Raw genomic sequence first — 17340 nt, 5'->3', positions numbered from 1 at the left:
CTATAGGATGCTACTGTATAAAAAACGATTAAAACGAATTAATGTGGATTATCTAGTCAATTAATTACATAAATTAACTACCAGGAAAAAGGAAAACAAAACCAAACACCCTAAAGGCTGCACCTGTTTTACATCATGGAAAGTTTATTAACGTATAGGAATTACAACACATTTCCACATGTATTGGAAAATAATTGACAGACAAACTTCTGTTTAGCGCCAACCGTTGATCCTGTATGTGCTCACAGAGTCACTGGCTGCTCTTCATATTTCTTGAGTAGTTGGGCTGCAGGTCCATGGCTGTGTCTCATAGCCTCCTGCATGGGTGTGTTACCCCATCTGTCAAGAGAACATGCCACAAAAGTGTGAGGTTATAAGTCTGCTGTATAAACTTAAAGCCTCAATAGCCTATGGGAGCTTTCACTCCTTGTGTCCTTTCCCTCATCTGCACTGGTGAAAGAATTGGACAGGTAAAACCAGATTCCTAGTATAGGTCCATCGTCTAGCTTTCACCTGTCCTGCCTTTTCAGCTCACGGCAGAAGACATAGGAAGGAAGCAATTCAACTATTGAGATGCAGCCTTCTTAGTTTTTACCTGTCCTTGAGGGAGTAGTTGGTGCCTGTGTTCTCCACCAGGAACCGGATGACCTCAGAGTGACCCTCGGAGGCAGCCACATGCAGAGCGGACCTCCCGTCGTAGTCCACGGCATTCACGTCAGCCCCAGACAGGAAGTACCTGGCGAGGGACAGATGATCAAGTGTGTACATTTAGAAGATTATAATGTTTTTAAAAAATACAGTGTCTTTTATTTTTTTCTGTTCTAATGTATGCGAGAAAAGACAGACATTCTAGTTAGGGCAACACTACCTTCGCAAGGATTGTATGTCACCTTTGAAGGCAGCCAGTAAGATGTTCATGATCTGATAACCCTGTCAAATAAGAAGGATGTAGAAAGAAAAAAAGAAAAACACTTTATTTCTCAATATCCCTAGAATAGGCCTTGACAGTGAGTTTGATTCATCGTTAAAAGGTCCAATGCAGGCATTTTTATCTCAATATCAAAAAATGTATACGTAACAATTAATTACCTTACTGTGATTGTTTTCAATTAAAATGGTAAAAAATATACAAAAATAGCTTTTTAGCAAAGAGAAATTTCTCAAGCAAGAATTTTGCTAGGACTGGCTGGGAGTGGTCTAACTGGAGATGGGGAAAATGAAAACTAGCTGTTATTGACAGAGAGGTTTGGAACTCTCTTTTTTATTGGTATATTAACAAATCTGCCGTATGGTTACCTCACCATGGAAATGCCAAAGCTCCATCCCACAAAAACAGGCTACATTTCATGCTTTCTTTTCAAACAGCTCTTACAGATGCAAAGTGTTGTTGTGTAGATGGCCTCAAATACTGACCTCAGACTCTGCTTTCCATTGTCTGTATGTAAGCACCTGTCTGAATGGTGTTCGAATGTCAAAACTGTGTAGCTGGAATGTTGATATGAGTTCCTTAAAAACAAACAAAAAATGAAATAAATCAATGAAAAGCAAGGAAGAACAAACCACAATTATGCTATAAAAGGAAATTGTTAATTAGAGAGTTGTGATGGTTTCACAACCTCACAGAAGTGCACAGCCTTCCAGCAGTTTCCAAAAGAGTCTAGGTCAGGTGACCAGCACAGCAGGCCTAGAACTCCTGGGACAACTGCCAGCATAACTCCTGATTTACTGGACTTGGCCGGTGCAGATGTCTGCAAAACATAACATTGATTATCATTAACCAATGCTTAACTTGGACTGAAATAGGTACCGGTACCCATTTTGGGTGCCGGTACTGTTTATATTTAGGTGCATGAGTGCCACAATACTTTTGAACTAATATTTGTTAAGAGGTGCAGGAGCTCAAGCAGGAGAACATTTGAGGTGCCGGTACTCAGCTCCGGTAAGCTCCTGCCAATGGGAGGTTTCAAAGCATTAATTCAAATACATAAGTAAGACAAGAAGAAAGTATGAGATTCAATGAATGGCTTAATTTGCTTTACTTGCCCAAAAATGCTCTTTCATCTCACTGCTTCAAGCCTATGACACGTGTAGTGCATTTTCTTATCTAATACTCTCGTGACAGAAGTAAACATAAATGTACAGCAAAGAAAGATACAGCACAAAAACAGTCTATAACTTGGGTGACTGGAGTCTTTGACAATTTTTTGTGTCTTCCTCTGACAGCGCCTAGTATATAGGTCCTGGATGGAAGCTTGGCCCCGGTGATGTACCCACCACATGTAATTTCAATGATTGTTTTGAGAATGCAAACAAACCAACCTTAAAATTGAATATTCTGGAGTAGTCATTCATTCCCGCCACTTGCATCATGGAGAGCATACTCTTTGTAGCCGAGGGCGACAGCACCTGGTCACCTGACAGAGGACAGAGTCCCCCATTGGCTAACGAGGCTGCCATGGCTGCTCCTGATTCGCACGTGACCTCTGTGGACGCACACTGACACACAATAAAAATGCATCAGAAACATTTCAATCTATATCAAAGTATCTAACTATGGAAATGAAATGGTCAAACATTTACCTGCAGCATTAAATCCAACGTGGCATTTATGTCAACGGTCTCCGGAAAGCACTGCCAAAATTAGATAGTGAACATTTTCAGGTCTAAAACAGTAAAAATAGAGAATTACATCTATCAAGTGTTCACAAAAATTGTTTTTTTACTACCTATTACTGTATTTTAAAAGTTTGACGTGGAATTACTTACTTTCTTTTCTTGAAGGTAAAAAGATAAGGCATGAAGTCTGATGCTGTCCTTTCTCAAGCTCTGGTAACTGTACGACAGACAGACATGACAGGTCAGCAGGGACAAAAAAAGACATCAATACAAAAAACGTAGCAAATTGCTAAGAATGAGAGATATCAAACTTTGGTAATAATCAATCTATTGTTAACAAGTTAGTTTGTTTGTAAAATATATATAGATATATAAATAAATTCCATAAATTGCTAAATACCTTGTGCAGTTTAAGTTTGCATGTTCCTTATTGCAAAGTCTTTTGACAGCATTCAAGACCTGCGGAGATGACATAAAGATGGCATTGTACTTGTGACTTGAAAGTTATTTTTTTAAATTGTAAACATAAACATAAGGATTAAAAACAGTTTTTGTTGCCTTCTGCCTTACTTACAGATTCATACTTTTCCTCCTCCTCTGCACCAAGACTGGCAGCCAACTGTACAAAAACATAAAATTACATATAACATCACTTGAAAATGTATTGGCATTATATTTTAATACAAATAGCCATTGGTGAGGGAGTGTGTGTATATTACCTGTAACAAAGATGCGGTAATAATGGCGCCTGTCTCAATGAGCGGACTGTGAGGAACTCCTGTGTAAAATATTTGTTTTTACATGATTAAAAACCGCATCCCAAGGACTCTATTAACATCACAAGCCATGCATACTTAAATAAAGGTTAAATAAAATAATAATACAAAATACTTTGCTTACTGGATTGCATATAAGTGGACTTCATGGCTCCATGGCTGTAATACCCAAAGTCTTGCAAGCAGAAATAAGTAGATAAGTGTTTTACTGTACCTTGTTTGGTGAGGGTGAAAGGAGAGTCATATTTTGAGAACTCCTCCATGCCCACATATCTGTGCACGTTGTCCACTCCGAGCTGGTCTATTGCAATGCCATAAACCAGAGGCCAGGATACTTCCCCCAGAACACAGGATTCGGCCCAGTCGCCTAAAGACAGCCTAAAAGACCACAGACAAGGCAGGACAAGAGGATTAACTTCCAAAAATGGTCTTGTTAATCAAATTAAAAGGACTGCTCTATATAGTCCCCAGTAATGTTGATGACATAAAACATAGTGACATTGGTTTTACGATACCTCTGACCATCGACCGTACAGATTGAGACTCCCCATTTTGCACTGTCTCTACTATCCTTCTCCTGCTGAGACAAACAATTAGGTTTTTTAGGCATTGTTTTAGCACATACCCACGCCAAGAGAAGTTTTCATTTCCTACAATATCAAAGGTAGCATTTTATTGCATGACTAAAATAATTTGGGGCATATTCTTGAAGCATGGCTTCAAAACACCAGATGAAATTGTACCTTACCTTGACTGAAGACAGCTGTTTACATTTCATGAACAACTTTTGAGTTTCGTCGGTGAAGGTGGCAAAGTCGGGGATGACAAACCTTCCCTGTAGAGCTTTCAGAATGAGGGACACAAAGCCTGTAACACACCTTAGGGGGAAATTCAAATAACACCTTGTTTATCAGAGTCACTTTCATAACGTGATCAAGGAACACAACCTGTTTAATTGGTCTGACTAACAGCTTCTCTAATGTAGTTGATTATATATTTGGGTTCTGTCCATGATTGGACTTATGTATGTATTTTGAACATAAGTGTACGTCTCTATTATCTATAGCAGGGGGTATTCAAAGTCAGGGGCAAATTGCAGTGGGGCTGGCAAATAAAGCAAAAATCGAATATATACACTGCTCAAAAAAATAAAGGGAACACTAAAATAACACATCTTAGATCTGAATGAATTAAATAATGTTATTAAATACTTTTTTCTTTACATAGTTGAATGTGCTGACTGACAACAAAATCACACAAAAATAATCAATGGAAATCCAATTTATCAACCCATGGAGGTCTGGATTTGGAGTCACACTCAAAATTAAAGTGGAAAACCACACTACAGGCTGATCCAACTTTGATGTAATGTCCTTAAAACAAGTCAAAATGAGGCTCAGTAGTGTGTGTGGCCTCCACGTGCCTGTATGACCTCCCTACAACGCCTGGGCATGCTCCTGATGAGGTGGCGGATGGTCTCCTGAGGGATCTCCTCCCAGACCTGGACTAAAGCATCCGCCAACTCCTGGACAGTCTGTGGTGCAACGTGGCGTTGGTGGATGGAGCGAGACATGATGTCCCAGATGTGCTCAATTGGATTCAGGTCTGGGGAACGGGCGGGCCAGTCCATAGCATCAATGCCTTCCTCTTGCAGGAACTGCTGACACACTCCAGCCACATGAGGTCTAGCATTGTCTTGCATTAGGAGGAACCCAGGGCCAACCGCACCAGCATATGGTCTCACAAGGGGTCTGAGGATCTCATCTCGGTACCTAATGGCAGTCAGGCTACCTCTGGCGAGCACATGGAGGGCTGTGCGGCCCCCCAAAGAAATGCCACCCCACACCATGACTGACCCACCGCCAAACCGGTCATGCTGGAGGATGTTGCAGGCAGCAGAACGTTCTCCACGGCGTCTCCAGACTGTCACGTCTGTCACATGTGCTCAGTGTGAACCTGCTTTCATATGTGAAGAGCACAGGGCGCCAGTGGCGAATTTGCCAATCTTGGTGTTCTCTGGCAAATGCCAAGCGTCCTGCACGGTGTTGGGCTGTAAGCACAACCCCCACCTGTGGACGTCGGGCCCTCATACCACCCTCATGGAGTCTGTTTCTGACCGTTTGCGCAGACACATGCACATTTGTGGCCTGCTGGAGGTCATTTTGCAGGGCTCTGGCAGTGCTCCTCCTGCTCCTCCTTGCACAAAGGCGGAGGTAGCGGTCCTGCTGCTGGTTTGTTGCCCTCCTACGGCCTCCTCCACGTCTCCTGAGGTACTGGCCTGTCTCCTGGTAGCACCTCCATGCTCTGGACACTACGCTGACAGACACAGCAAACCTTCTTGCCACAGCTCGCATTGATGTGCCATCCTGGATGAGCTGCACTACCTGAGCCACTTGTGTGGGTTGTAGACTACGTCTCATGCTACCACTAGAGTGAAAGCACCGCCAGCATTCAAAAGTGACCAAAACATCAGCCAGGAAGCATAGGAACTGAGAAGTGGTCTGTGGTCACCACCTGCAGAACCACTCCTTTATTGGGGGTGTCTTGCTAATTGCCTATAATTTCCACCTGTTGTCTATTCAATTTGCACAACAGCATGTGAAATTTATTGTCAATCAGTGTTGCTTCCTAAGTGGACAGTTTGATTTCACAGAAGTGACTTGGAGTTACATTGTGTTGTTTAAGTGTTCCCTTTATTTTTTTGAGCAGTGTATATTTATTTAATTTTTTAAGTGGGGAACCAAATATTAAGAGTACAGATTATTTTATGAGACAATATAGAAACGTTTTTGAGAAAGATCATTTGAAGAAAACATTTTTTATTGACTAAATGTATTTATTGGTTTTCTTAATTTATATAAGAGATGAAAATATAATGAATTTGTCACGACTTCCGCCGAAGTTGTTCCCTCTCCTTGTTCGGGCAGTGTTCGGCGGTCGACGTCACCAACCTTCTAGCCATCGCTGATCCATTTTTCATTTTCCATTGGTTTTGTCTTGTCTTTCATCACACCTGGTTCCAATCCCATCAATTACATGTTGTGTATTTAACCCTCTGTTTCCCCTCATGTCCTTGTCGGTGATTGTTTATTGTAAGTGTATGTGTACGTCTGTACTAGTGTGCGTCGGGTTATGTTACCCACTGATTTTTTATTATTATGTTTTCCGGTGGGTTTTTTGTAAATAAACTGCGCCGTTGGAAACACAGTTATTTCTCTCCTGCGTCTGACTTTTCTGCCGCCAGTTAAACACCCTTACAGAATTTAAAGTTATTTGTTGATGTGAAAATCAAAATGTAATGATTTTAAGGTTGTGTCATTAGATTTGGGGTGGGACAGGGTCAGCAGAATTTCTGATGGAAAAAAAATTGAGTCCCCAGAAATGCTAGCGAAGGAAATGGGGTCCACGCTGAAAATGTTTAAATATCACTGCTCTATAAGGCTCTATTTGCCCAAGTCTGCACATACTGTGTTGTTTTAAATTGTGAATGTGAGTTTTGTTGCAATTGGACCCATAGTATCTTAACCGGTGTTAAAAAGGGGTTTTCTGTGTGGAAGAACCATCCTTTTCCGTCACGGTAGGCCAGTAACTATGATTGCAATGCAGTTCTAACCTCACCTCTGAAAGGTGTTCCTGTCTACTGTTCCATCCTCATCCTGCAGTTTCCTCATATGGAAGTAGCAGTCCTTGATTCTGGGGTCAGATCTGTGTAGGCCTGAGCTCCACACTGTCTATGGAGGAAGAGAATTTAGTATACATCTTTTTCTTTGTTTGTCACTGTAGTTTATATGTGTGGATGCTGCTTCTTGTTCAGGTCTCTCTAGCAATAGCAATTACTAGCTACCTCAAAAAACTGGTTCATGCCGACTCTCTCATCAGAGGCAAAGCTGTCAAAGAGAACATCAGCAGCCCTGGAAGAAAATAATGTATTTCATCCACCACAGGAGGGCATGGTTAAGCAATAAGAACATAACTGGTAAAGATAATGTATGAGTCCAGGATCATTTGTGAGAGACTCACGCCCTCCTCTTTGAGTGTCCCTGCGTGGTCTCTGTCCTGCCCACATTGAGCCAGGGCTGGGGAGATGTGGTGACAGGCCTCTCCTGCTCTGCCTGGGGCAGAGGGGGCTTCAGAGCTCCATTACTGACCAATGATGGCAGGCCTGTAAAGATAGGTACAAAAGAGTACAAATGAGGTGAGTGGTTGGGTGGTTCGGGTGGGGGTTACAAATGTGAGATTAATACCTTTGATTTTCTATAGACACTATCAGTTTAAGAGATACATAAAATGGACTGTATTGTGTATTTGAGGATTTGACTATGCGGGTTCTGCTAAGAAATGCAGACAACTGCATAGTCTCTTGTATTTCCACTTCACATGTGAAGTGGAAATCTACTTTTCTCCTCACACCTTCATCACTATCCTTACCTGTTGATCCAGGGCTCACTAAGTTGACAGGTCTCTGAGACTGGGACTGAAAGGAATTTCTTGGCATGGGACATGGAACATTCCCTGATGAAGCCATATCCTTAGGAAATGAAAAACAACAAACAAACAAATGCAGAGACAGATTTTGAGAGAGCAGGAAGAGGCATTCTGCAGTTATAGACTGGTTATATTTGAGTTTAGCCACAAAATAAGCCATTTTACCCTCAATCAAAGCTATAAGACATGATCCATGACAAACTGTGACAAGGTAAGAATTTCAAAGTCTTAATCAGTGAGTCAACATATAATATCTACATTTTACTATATTCAAATTCACACATATCGGATGGACATTTTGAGCCTAATTTGACTGTCCCCAGACATCCCTTTAATGTTTTCAGTAATCACAGGTTCTCTTTTGTGAAGTAAAGTTTAATTGTTACCTTTACAAGGCAATGTGGGGGCTTCAGCAGTGACAAAGCATGGAGCGATTACTTTTTACTACTACTGGGGTTTCTAAATGGCCCTCTGCTTCTGCACCAACATTCACTCTATTTAGAAGCTGAAAAGACATCCATCTACTGTACTTTTTCATGAAAGCGGCACTTCATCCTCCCATCCTGACTTTATTTTACTGTTCAGATTAAAGACTGTAATTTAATTCTGAATAACCTCTGCTTTGATTTATTTCATGCCTTAGCTGACCACCTTCCAATAAGACCCTGACAATGTAGAAATCTTGCTGCTTTGGCTTATTTGACAAAAGTGCAGGTAACTCCCCCACTTTGATCTAGTGAGGTGGGTGTATTAGGGTGACTCAGGGGTGTGTTGTGTGAAAAAGTGATATCGGCATGTTGTTTTGTGTGTCAGATTCAGGCAGGACACAGCACGTACCTGGCTCTCAGCCCCTTTCACTGGCAAAGGATTCCTCTCTTCATGGGCCTCTGTCATCACGTCATTTTCTAAAGCAAAACAAATTACAAAGAAAAGGACATGAATGACAAAATCAAGGGTTTTTAGTTTAATCCATGTGTAGTTTAATCCAAATTACATTTGTTGGTCTTATCAGCCATGTTTCTAGGGTTCCAAAAAAAGTTTACAAAGCACAGAATAGTCTATTATTATCACAACAAGAGTTGAGGAGAATTTTGTAAGATAGACGATGATAATAGTATCCCAAAATTATGATTAAATGTGCATTGTGTAAAATGTGTAAATGCAAACAGCCCTGAATGTCATGTGACGCTATAAAGTTGTTTACTGTCAGAGTCCACTTTCAAATACAAACAGCAGCATTTTCCTGACTCACTATTAGTTCTTGCTCACAGAAGTTGACAATAATAAAAAATAAAACAATATTTCACATCCCGGTCAAGTCACTTTCTGAAATAAATCTCAAAACCACAAAAAATTTTAAAAACTTAACCACACCGCACATACCAACAACAGTAGATAAAATGGAAATCTGCACAGGGTTAAATGGTTTTATTTTTTACTTTTACTCTTGAGAAGAGAAGTGAAACACTCATTGTTACCACACAGACAAGAGCAGTATAAATGCCATTCCCTTCCAAGTATACTGTTTGACATCAGCAATTCTGACATATCTAGTACAATGTCATGTCTAAACACAGCGTTTGTGAACATTGGCTATTGCTCATCAAAACGTGAGCAATAAAAACTACACACAAACTTTAAATAAACATATTTGTAGTTTTTGTACTTCAATGCTTGAGTCTTCAGTATCTTGTTTACTGGAGTTGATGTCTACACTGTTTGACTGGAACATTCCAGACAGAGGAATGCAGACAGCATTTCCCCTGAGCCAAGAATGGGGTAAAGAGAGGAGTAGCCTGTCTGAGAACACTATTACAACCATCTGTATAACACGTCGGTTGTGAAAATATCCCTGTCATGCACGCATATAAAGGTTAAATACACTGTTGCATGTTCATTTCTTTAATAAGACAAGTTGTAATAAATACACTCATGGACTTCGACTGGCTTTTGTGTGGAAATTATTTTACTGTTTTTTCAGATAAACAACCAGATCCACATCAACTCATCTGGACTTGATTTTGCCTCCTTCTTTCCCTCACATGTTGTCGGCCCTACAACAGTCCACATACTCCGTTTGACTGACCGACGTCTGGTTAGAGTAGATCTTCCTCAGTTTCACCATCCCACTCAGCTCCTTATTATAGCACTTTGAGGCAACACCCACAATAAAAAGCCCCATAGGCCAAAAATCACAGGGGGAAAAAACCCACATCGTTAACATCGCTGAAACAGTCTCATACACACAATTAGACGTTCCTGCAATGTAGCCTACCTCTCACGTCCTCCTCCTTATTTGGCTCCAGTAATTTGTTGCCGTCCAAACCTCCATACCGTTTCCTCCATTTGCGTCTTAGGGAAGGGGTTCTTTGGAAACTGGAAAAACAAAAGATTTCAGAATAGATGGTCATATAACGTTGTACATTTTTGTCAAACAATATAATCTTGGCAACCAAATGACATGGTCTCTCTCAATAGGTAAGACAACAAAGTGTCACAACCAAATGAAACATGGATCAAGTGAAGGACAATGAAAACCCTTGAATAACACACAGTTTGTGGACACCAGGAAGAGTAGAAGTGATTGTAACAGAACAGCTAATGGTGATCAAAATAAATATGAAAATCAAATCAAACCATTAACTTGGTTCAAAACCAAGTTTTAAACAAATGTTGTGCCTGACTAACCCTGTTCTAAATGCATTAGGTCCTTAGAACTCCACTAAGACAAGTCTAGTCATGATGTGGGGAATAAGTGGAATGTTCGTCTCTATGTAGGGGAGTTATGACATGGTGAGCTATCATCAGCATCTCCACTTAAAGCAGCACCTGGGCTGCAGGTTGTCTTTGGTGTGGGCAGCCTGGCCTTCTGTTAACTCCACTGCAATGCCACGTCTCATGATAACATTCATGGAACGTGCAGCAAACAAGATTCTCAGATGAGACATGAAAATGTACCAGTTTTCCTATGACTGGCAAATGTATAAATGGTAAATATGTAAGCTATTGGGTCGTTCCACAAAATGCATCCCTTCGATATTTGTGATATTTTTTTAAAAGTGCTCTTTAATATAAACCACATGGAGAATCTGAATAAAGAAACATTGAACAGCTAATAGTCAAATCATAGTGAAGGTGAACTGGTTCTCCTCTTTTTGGACATGTTCTGGTGTTTTGGGTTGGAAAACTGAACGGGTCGACCATAACATAGATAGACAGGCTACAAATGTTTTAACAATATTTTTTGTGGGGTGAAGCTTGGATTTAATTGCCACTCGCTGTTGTGCACAACAATCTTCCATTCCCCCATCACAAGGGGATTTAGGGCTGATTTAAGATAAAATCGTCAACCCTGTTAAGGTCAACCCTGTTACTTTATTTGGCACTTAATACCCACTGGGCACAGACGCCAATTCAACATCTATTTCACGTTGGTTCAACATCATTTCATTCAAATGACTTGGAAACATGTATTTTGACGATTTTGAACATGTGCCTTTATGACAGAATGTTAGAATTAGGTTAATTAGGTTAAATCAAACATTTTTGGGGGACCAAGTTCCATTTCTCAAAAGGCACCGAATTGGTTGAACGACCCTTCTGCCTTTCCTAACATCTGACTACATAGAATCCCAAAGTGGTGAAATATTAGTTCTTCTTACCATAGATAAGGATTATCCTCTGTGTCTTGGCTTGGAGTTTTTTCCATTGAGGGATGAGACTTTCACTGGATACTTGGTCCACAATTATTTTGTCAATGTCTTTTGTCAACTTCTGAGACGAATGCAACAGGGTAGCCCATGTAGGGATAAGACACATTTGAGATTTCCCCTGCTCCAGCTCTAAGCTCTGTGTGTGAGTGTGTGTGCTGTGTGTTATGCTGCTTGCTCTGAAGTTTCTGAATGAATGGGAAGAACTGAAAGGGGACCCACTGAGAAAGTGGGTGGGATATCTTAATTCAGAAGGAATTCTGAGCCACTCAACTGCAAGGAAAGGCAGTCATAGGTTTTGTGGGGGGTGGGATTGGTTAACATTATAGAGTTTGAACATGCTGAAACACCTTGAAATTTAAGGGGCACATAAGGACTGCATTACACATTCATAAGCAATACATAAGCATTTACAAAATGCTTACTTCAGAACCTGCAAGTTTCTGTTAAAGTTATGTCACAGTATGTTATTATACTGCAGCTGTTTATAGGTAGCCTATTTCATAAATGCTTGTGTTGTGTACTACTCATGAATGTGTTGTGGCTTATGAATGAAGTTATTATGTAGCTGCTCTTCAACTAAAGTGATACAGAACATGTTGAAGTACACTAAACATAACAAATAAGCATATGTTATGTGGGATAATTGTGTAATTAATTTTCTGAATGTCTTACAAAAAACAAGAAACCATTTAGTTAGTTTGCACTTTAAAATAAATTACACGAAATGAACTACCCAACTCAAGCAAAATAATTACGAGCAACTTAAATGGAGGCTGATACAGCTGATGCAGTTCATGATTTGAAAACATGCGCAGATAAGGCGCAGAGTTGACACCGAATGAGACAAGTGTTGCAACGTTAGCTGTGTTTACATTTTTTGACCAACTGTGCCTTGAAGTTACAGGAGATTAATCAAAGAATGCACTGTATTTTCAATAGTCACGGACAACCCCGTTCTCTTTGTTAAACCTGGACACCATTATTTATTATATATTATATTATTATTTATTATCCAAAACCATCTGTCTCTCACCTTCTGTCGGAGACTGTCCCCATCATCACATCAGTTTGAGGGACCTTTTGCAGCAAGAAAATACGCTGGAAAGCATACAATGCCCGAAAAGACAAAAACGGTAGGGCTGTCCTAAAACAAGCACCATGTAGGCTATAGTTTTACTAGCCAGCCAGAGGTTTAGTTAAGATAATTTACTCAAATAATTTTCATGCAGAACAATGGCTACTTACTAACAGTACTACTGTACGTACGTTCTAAACATGTTGTGCTCCTCTCCTTTCCGCAAAATTAAACTGTAGGCCTATAGAAGCCGTCGCAGACACCTTCGTCTTCTAGGCAAGTAGCTCGAGACAAGAACAACGTGGTGACAATTTAAGTGCACGCGAAGCCTGAATCTGAACTGAACGCGATTACAGGTGTACACTTTTTTGTATGCGGAACACTGATGGCAAAATAAGCTCTAATTGAGTATTTAGTTGTTGTTTTTTACCCCCCCCCCCCCAAAAAAAGTATGTATTTTACGTAGCTAATGTACAATATGTTCCTTCCTAGTTGTGTCTATAGTGGCAGTAGGTGTCGCTATTGCCACACCGCCAACTGATGTGCAGGCCAATGCGGAGCTTGTTCGGTATCTCTCCAAGGTGCTGGAGTTGAAGAGAAGCGAAGTCGTTTTGGACAAGGTTTGAGAGCTGTGAATGGACATCTCTGGATGCTTCATGATGCATGTTTATATACTGTGTTGCCAATAACAGAACAGTTTCAGGAATTTAAACTAAAATGTTTCATCATGTCCTTATGCCTCTCTGTAGGGCTCAAGATACTGAGAATATTGTCAAGGTGACACTAACTCCAGAGCAGGGGTTAGACAGGTTAAAGCAAGAGGCTTCTCTATGACATCATGGAGGACTTTTTAGTTCAGGTCGTATGTACCTTTACAGTATTGGCTGATTTTAGACATCTATGGAAAACAGCTCAGATAATATAGTAGCCTACTTTATTAATCCCCAAAGGGGACATTTGTTTGCATCAGCTGATACATACACCAATGAATGCACAATTTGTGACATGCACTATAGTCAAGCATTCTACAAGGATTTTAACTGTATAGGCGTCTGAAATAATTTTTTCCCCAAACTGTTGAAAGAACCCTTGTTTACTGAGGCTTCCTCAGAAATAATTTGCTGTCTTATCATCTGTGACATTATTTTTTTGAAGTAAAATATCAATCACAATAAGTCTTGCCTCAGGCATGGTTACTGATATGATTGTTATTGATACTGAAAAAGTTCTCACAAGTTCCCACCTTTTCAGGCCATCTACCTTCAACTCATGAGGTATCTGAGGTATATTTTTTAGCAAATATCTTAGATCATTTAGCCTTTTTTTCATGCTTTTGTTGCCCCTAAAACGTATGTTATGTTTATTTTCTTGGACAGCATGTGGGTATTTATTTCTGTATCGAATTGCTGTAGTTGTGGTAAATGAAATGAGAGAGATTTGGCAATGGAAATAAAAATGTCAATGATGTCTGTGACTCCACCGGCCCTGTGGTGTGACAGCGGGACAAGGCAGTAAGCCTGAAACCTGTGCTTTTTATCATGCTGTGTGGATGAATGTTTGCTTCCCAGCAGGAAATACTTCAAAAGTAACCTTTATTTTGAATGACACTTCAACCATTACTAATGTAAACGGTACTTAGCCTAACATAAAATATGCAATACATTTTTCCAAAATGTCCTTTTATGTATGCAGCTGGTTACCAAAAAATGCAGCTGGTTACCAAAAAAGTGGCAGGATGACCGCTTTATTGCTTTTTGGTTCCCAGATTGCCCCTGTAATTTTTATAATCTGATTGCATATCCCCATTACAGGTAATCCGTTACTACCCAACCTGCTCAGCTCCAAAGGACCTAAGTAAGGGCCTCCAGCCATGTTGGAAGCGGAGCAGCTTGTCCACGTGCAGCTACCCCATACCCAGGGTCTTCCTCATCATGCTGGGCTCCACTGTGTTCAACACGTCCCCATCAATCTTCTCCCTCTCAAAGGTCTGGCATTACTAGCCCAAGTTGAGCAGTCGCAGGCTGGAGCACACCTGTGCCACACTCAGGACCCGTAGATTAGAGGGCACCTCTGCTAAGGAGCAGAAGAGTGGGTGCCAAGAGCGGCCAGAGTAGGACTGGGAATTGTTCTCCAATGATGAAGAAAGGGTTGGAAGTTTGTGTCTAGCTATTTGTAAATATTGTGGTTTAGGCGGTAGAGGTGGGGGTCTTGCTGCTTTGCTCTGTAAAGTAGGAGGCTCGTTGTCTCATAGTCAAGGTGCTGGTAGAGGTTGATTTCATCACCTGGATCTTCAGGCTCATGTACATGTAGATTGGCTTCCCCTCCATTTATTCGTGACCCTTTTCAATCAACTCTAATTGAAAACGGTGATATCTGCAGAGGCAGACTAGGTTTTAGTTATTTTGGACATTTACATCTGTCATTTGCCAATTAGGATATTTATGTGCTACAACATCGCTATAAAGAATGGTGAGGTCACAAACAATGTATGTTCTGATACCACACTACTGGAGTCCCACAGGGATTTGTACTTGGTCCCCTCCATATTTAATTTCAGATTTCTCAAATGCAAGAAGACAGACTCCTATGCAGCATCCTGCATCAATTCTTGCTTCATTAATACTGTATGTTGGCTAAATGGCAAACTCAATTTCTCTAAAACTGAGTTAACCAGTTTAGGCCCTGGCTCTTCAACTGTGCCACACTCACACCGAACCTGAATCGAAGTCTTCTTTTACATTATATGGGAAATCAGATTTTTTTTCAAGAGGACCTAGTACAAATCCCTGTGGGACTCCTCTGGGTCTGCTGTAGTGTGGTGTACTGATGCTATTGCTGATCCACACTTAGTAAATTGTCACCCACCATCACGTTCTAAGGTGAGGTATGTGGTCACTCACCAAAGGGAGGTGTAATGTAACAATACTTTTTTCATGCAGAGGGCTGCTGTTTACCTTGAAAGATAAAATGTTCCTGTGGCCCAGCTCATCGATCTCTCCAACCCCTCTGCCAGTGCACTATGCACCTCCTTCATATACATGGGCAGCACCAGAGGAGTGTGTCTGGAGAGGATTCCTGCATAACAACAACACATAATAAGTTCTCGGAGACTAAATCTGCATTCTTTTGGACTCAAATGCAAAGTTCTCACTATTTGTGGTAAAAGGCTATATGACAAACGTATACATATTTGAGGTCACCATACAAATGACCTGCTGTAACATTCAGAGCAGGTTTCAACTAATGATAGATCAGATTTCTTTAAAATGAATTCAAGCCATGAATACCTTTGCTGCTGAGAGGAAAGCCCATTAAGAGCTGCTCCTCATAGGTGCGTGTGATTGTCAGTGTCCAGCCTATGACCTCCTGACAGCCACGGCAGAACGAGTGGCGTTATTTGTTGGATGATGACTGGCAGTGGGTTGGACTCCAAAATAGCCTGAAGACTGATTGGTGGTCCTACTGTATGAGTGATTGTCAAAAAGACCCAGTTTGGAATGGTCCCTAAACTAAGAGGTTGTAGATTCACATCACTTAACTGTGCGACTCACCTTCTCTTCTATAATTTCTGATTATGTAGAAGGCTACAGTGGAGATGGTGACTGGTAGGGACTTTCCCGTGTTTGCTCTCAAACACTGCTCTCCGCTGGCAGAGCAGGAGGTGGACCAGGGCGTGCTTTGGGACGTTGGGGTGGGAGGTGGTAACAAACATAAACTACATAAGAGCTGCACTTCGTTTCAAGTGGTATTAGTACGTGAGTGGCGAGATTCTTTCATATACTCTCAGTAGAAAAGGCATTGCAAATCTGAACACTTGAAAAAGTCTGATTCGGTCGATAAAAGACAGGTTGTCTATTTGCAAAGTTTACAAACCTACAGTACAGTATTACAATACAGTCCATTTTTAGAAAGATAAAGTATTAAGAGACATTCATTATTTGAACCTCTAACCACTGTGCTAAAATAGCTTCAGGCAGTTGATAATATCACTAGGTATCAAAGGAAAGAAATCCCACTCACTGTGCTTGAGCTGATACTGTCCAAGATTATATTCTTGATGTCCCCAGTGTAATTTGCTAGTGTCCATGTTCATTTTAGCATTCACTGGGCAAAAACAATTGAGGGATTTGGAATGTTCAGGAAGGTTAATCAATGATTAAGCGACTTAACAGATTTCCCTGCTCCATTTCCTTGTAACATTTGAAACTCTAAATACCTGTGTAGCCCTGCACTATAGGTAAACATCACACTCAGCTATCGCAGCAATGCTCTGTGACTCTGTAATGGTATCGAGTTTGACTTATTCCACATTTTGTTGTGTTACAGGTTGAATTCAAAATATATTAAACATATATTAAACATGTTTTTTCTCACCCATCTACACACAATACCCCATAATGACAAAGTGGAAACGTGTTTTTAGAAATAAAATATATAGTATAAATATCTAATTTACATAAGTATTCACACCCTTGAGTCAATACTTTGTAGAACGTTGGCAGAGATTACAGCTGTGAGTCTATCTGAGTATGTCTCTAAAAGTTTTCCACACCTGGATTGTGTTTTAGGTTACTGTTCTGCTGAAAGGTGAATTAATCTGACAGTGTCTGGTGGAAAGCAGACTGAGCCAGGTTGTCCTCTAAGATTTAGCTGTTCTTAGCTCCATTCCGTTTCT

At 40.6% G+C, this 17340-nt stretch overlaps 1 protein-coding gene and 1 long non-coding RNA gene across 5 annotated transcripts; both read right to left on the bottom strand.

Moving 5' to 3' along the window:
- Positions 1–123: 123 nt before the first annotated feature.
- On the bottom strand, positions 124–12943 carry glsl (glutaminase like). 4 transcript variants are annotated; one of them, XM_029758749.1, is made up of 22 exons: positions 12857–12915; positions 12624–12667; positions 10153–10253; positions 8715–8782; positions 7821–7920; positions 7413–7554; positions 7237–7303; positions 7011–7123; positions 4141–4270; positions 3908–3972; positions 3607–3770; positions 3336–3394; positions 3191–3235; positions 3017–3075; positions 2767–2833; positions 2581–2631; positions 2320–2496; positions 1617–1748; positions 1414–1506; positions 869–930; positions 596–736; positions 125–339 (listed from the first exon to the last, which is right to left on the bottom strand). In XM_029758749.1, the coding sequence occupies exons 2-22, from the start codon at positions 12647–12649 to the stop codon at positions 243–245; spliced, it is 1959 nt and encodes a 652-aa protein (XP_029614609.1). In that variant the 5' UTR covers positions 12650–12667; positions 12857–12915; the 3' UTR covers positions 125–242. The 4 variants fall into 4 exon arrangements, with proteins under 4 accessions (XP_029614607.1, XP_029614609.1, XP_029614606.1 ...); XM_029758746.1 differs by adding an exon at positions 11540–11651 and having other exon boundaries at positions 12624–12906; XM_029758747.1 differs by lacking the exons at positions 12624–12667; positions 12857–12915 and adding an exon at positions 11540–11771 and having other exon boundaries at positions 124–339; positions 3908–3969.
- A 1322-nt stretch (positions 12944–14265) lies between these two features.
- Positions 14266–16930, bottom strand: LOC115197337 (uncharacterized). The gene is made up of 4 exons (XR_003878997.1): positions 16686–16930; positions 16217–16341; positions 15620–15740; positions 14266–15038 (listed from the first exon to the last, which is right to left on the bottom strand). It is a non-coding gene; the product is annotated as an uncharacterized LOC115197337 (long non-coding RNA).
- Between the last annotated feature and the right edge of the window lie 410 nt (positions 16931–17340).

Source organism: Salmo trutta, chromosome 7 (assembly GCF_901001165.1).
Source record: "Salmo trutta chromosome 7, fSalTru1.1, whole genome shotgun sequence".
In the NCBI taxonomy this organism is placed as follows: domain Eukaryota; kingdom Metazoa; phylum Chordata; class Actinopteri; order Salmoniformes; family Salmonidae; genus Salmo; species Salmo trutta.
Note: the sequence above shows the minus strand (reverse complement) of the source record. Positions and strands in the feature narration are given on the sequence as shown.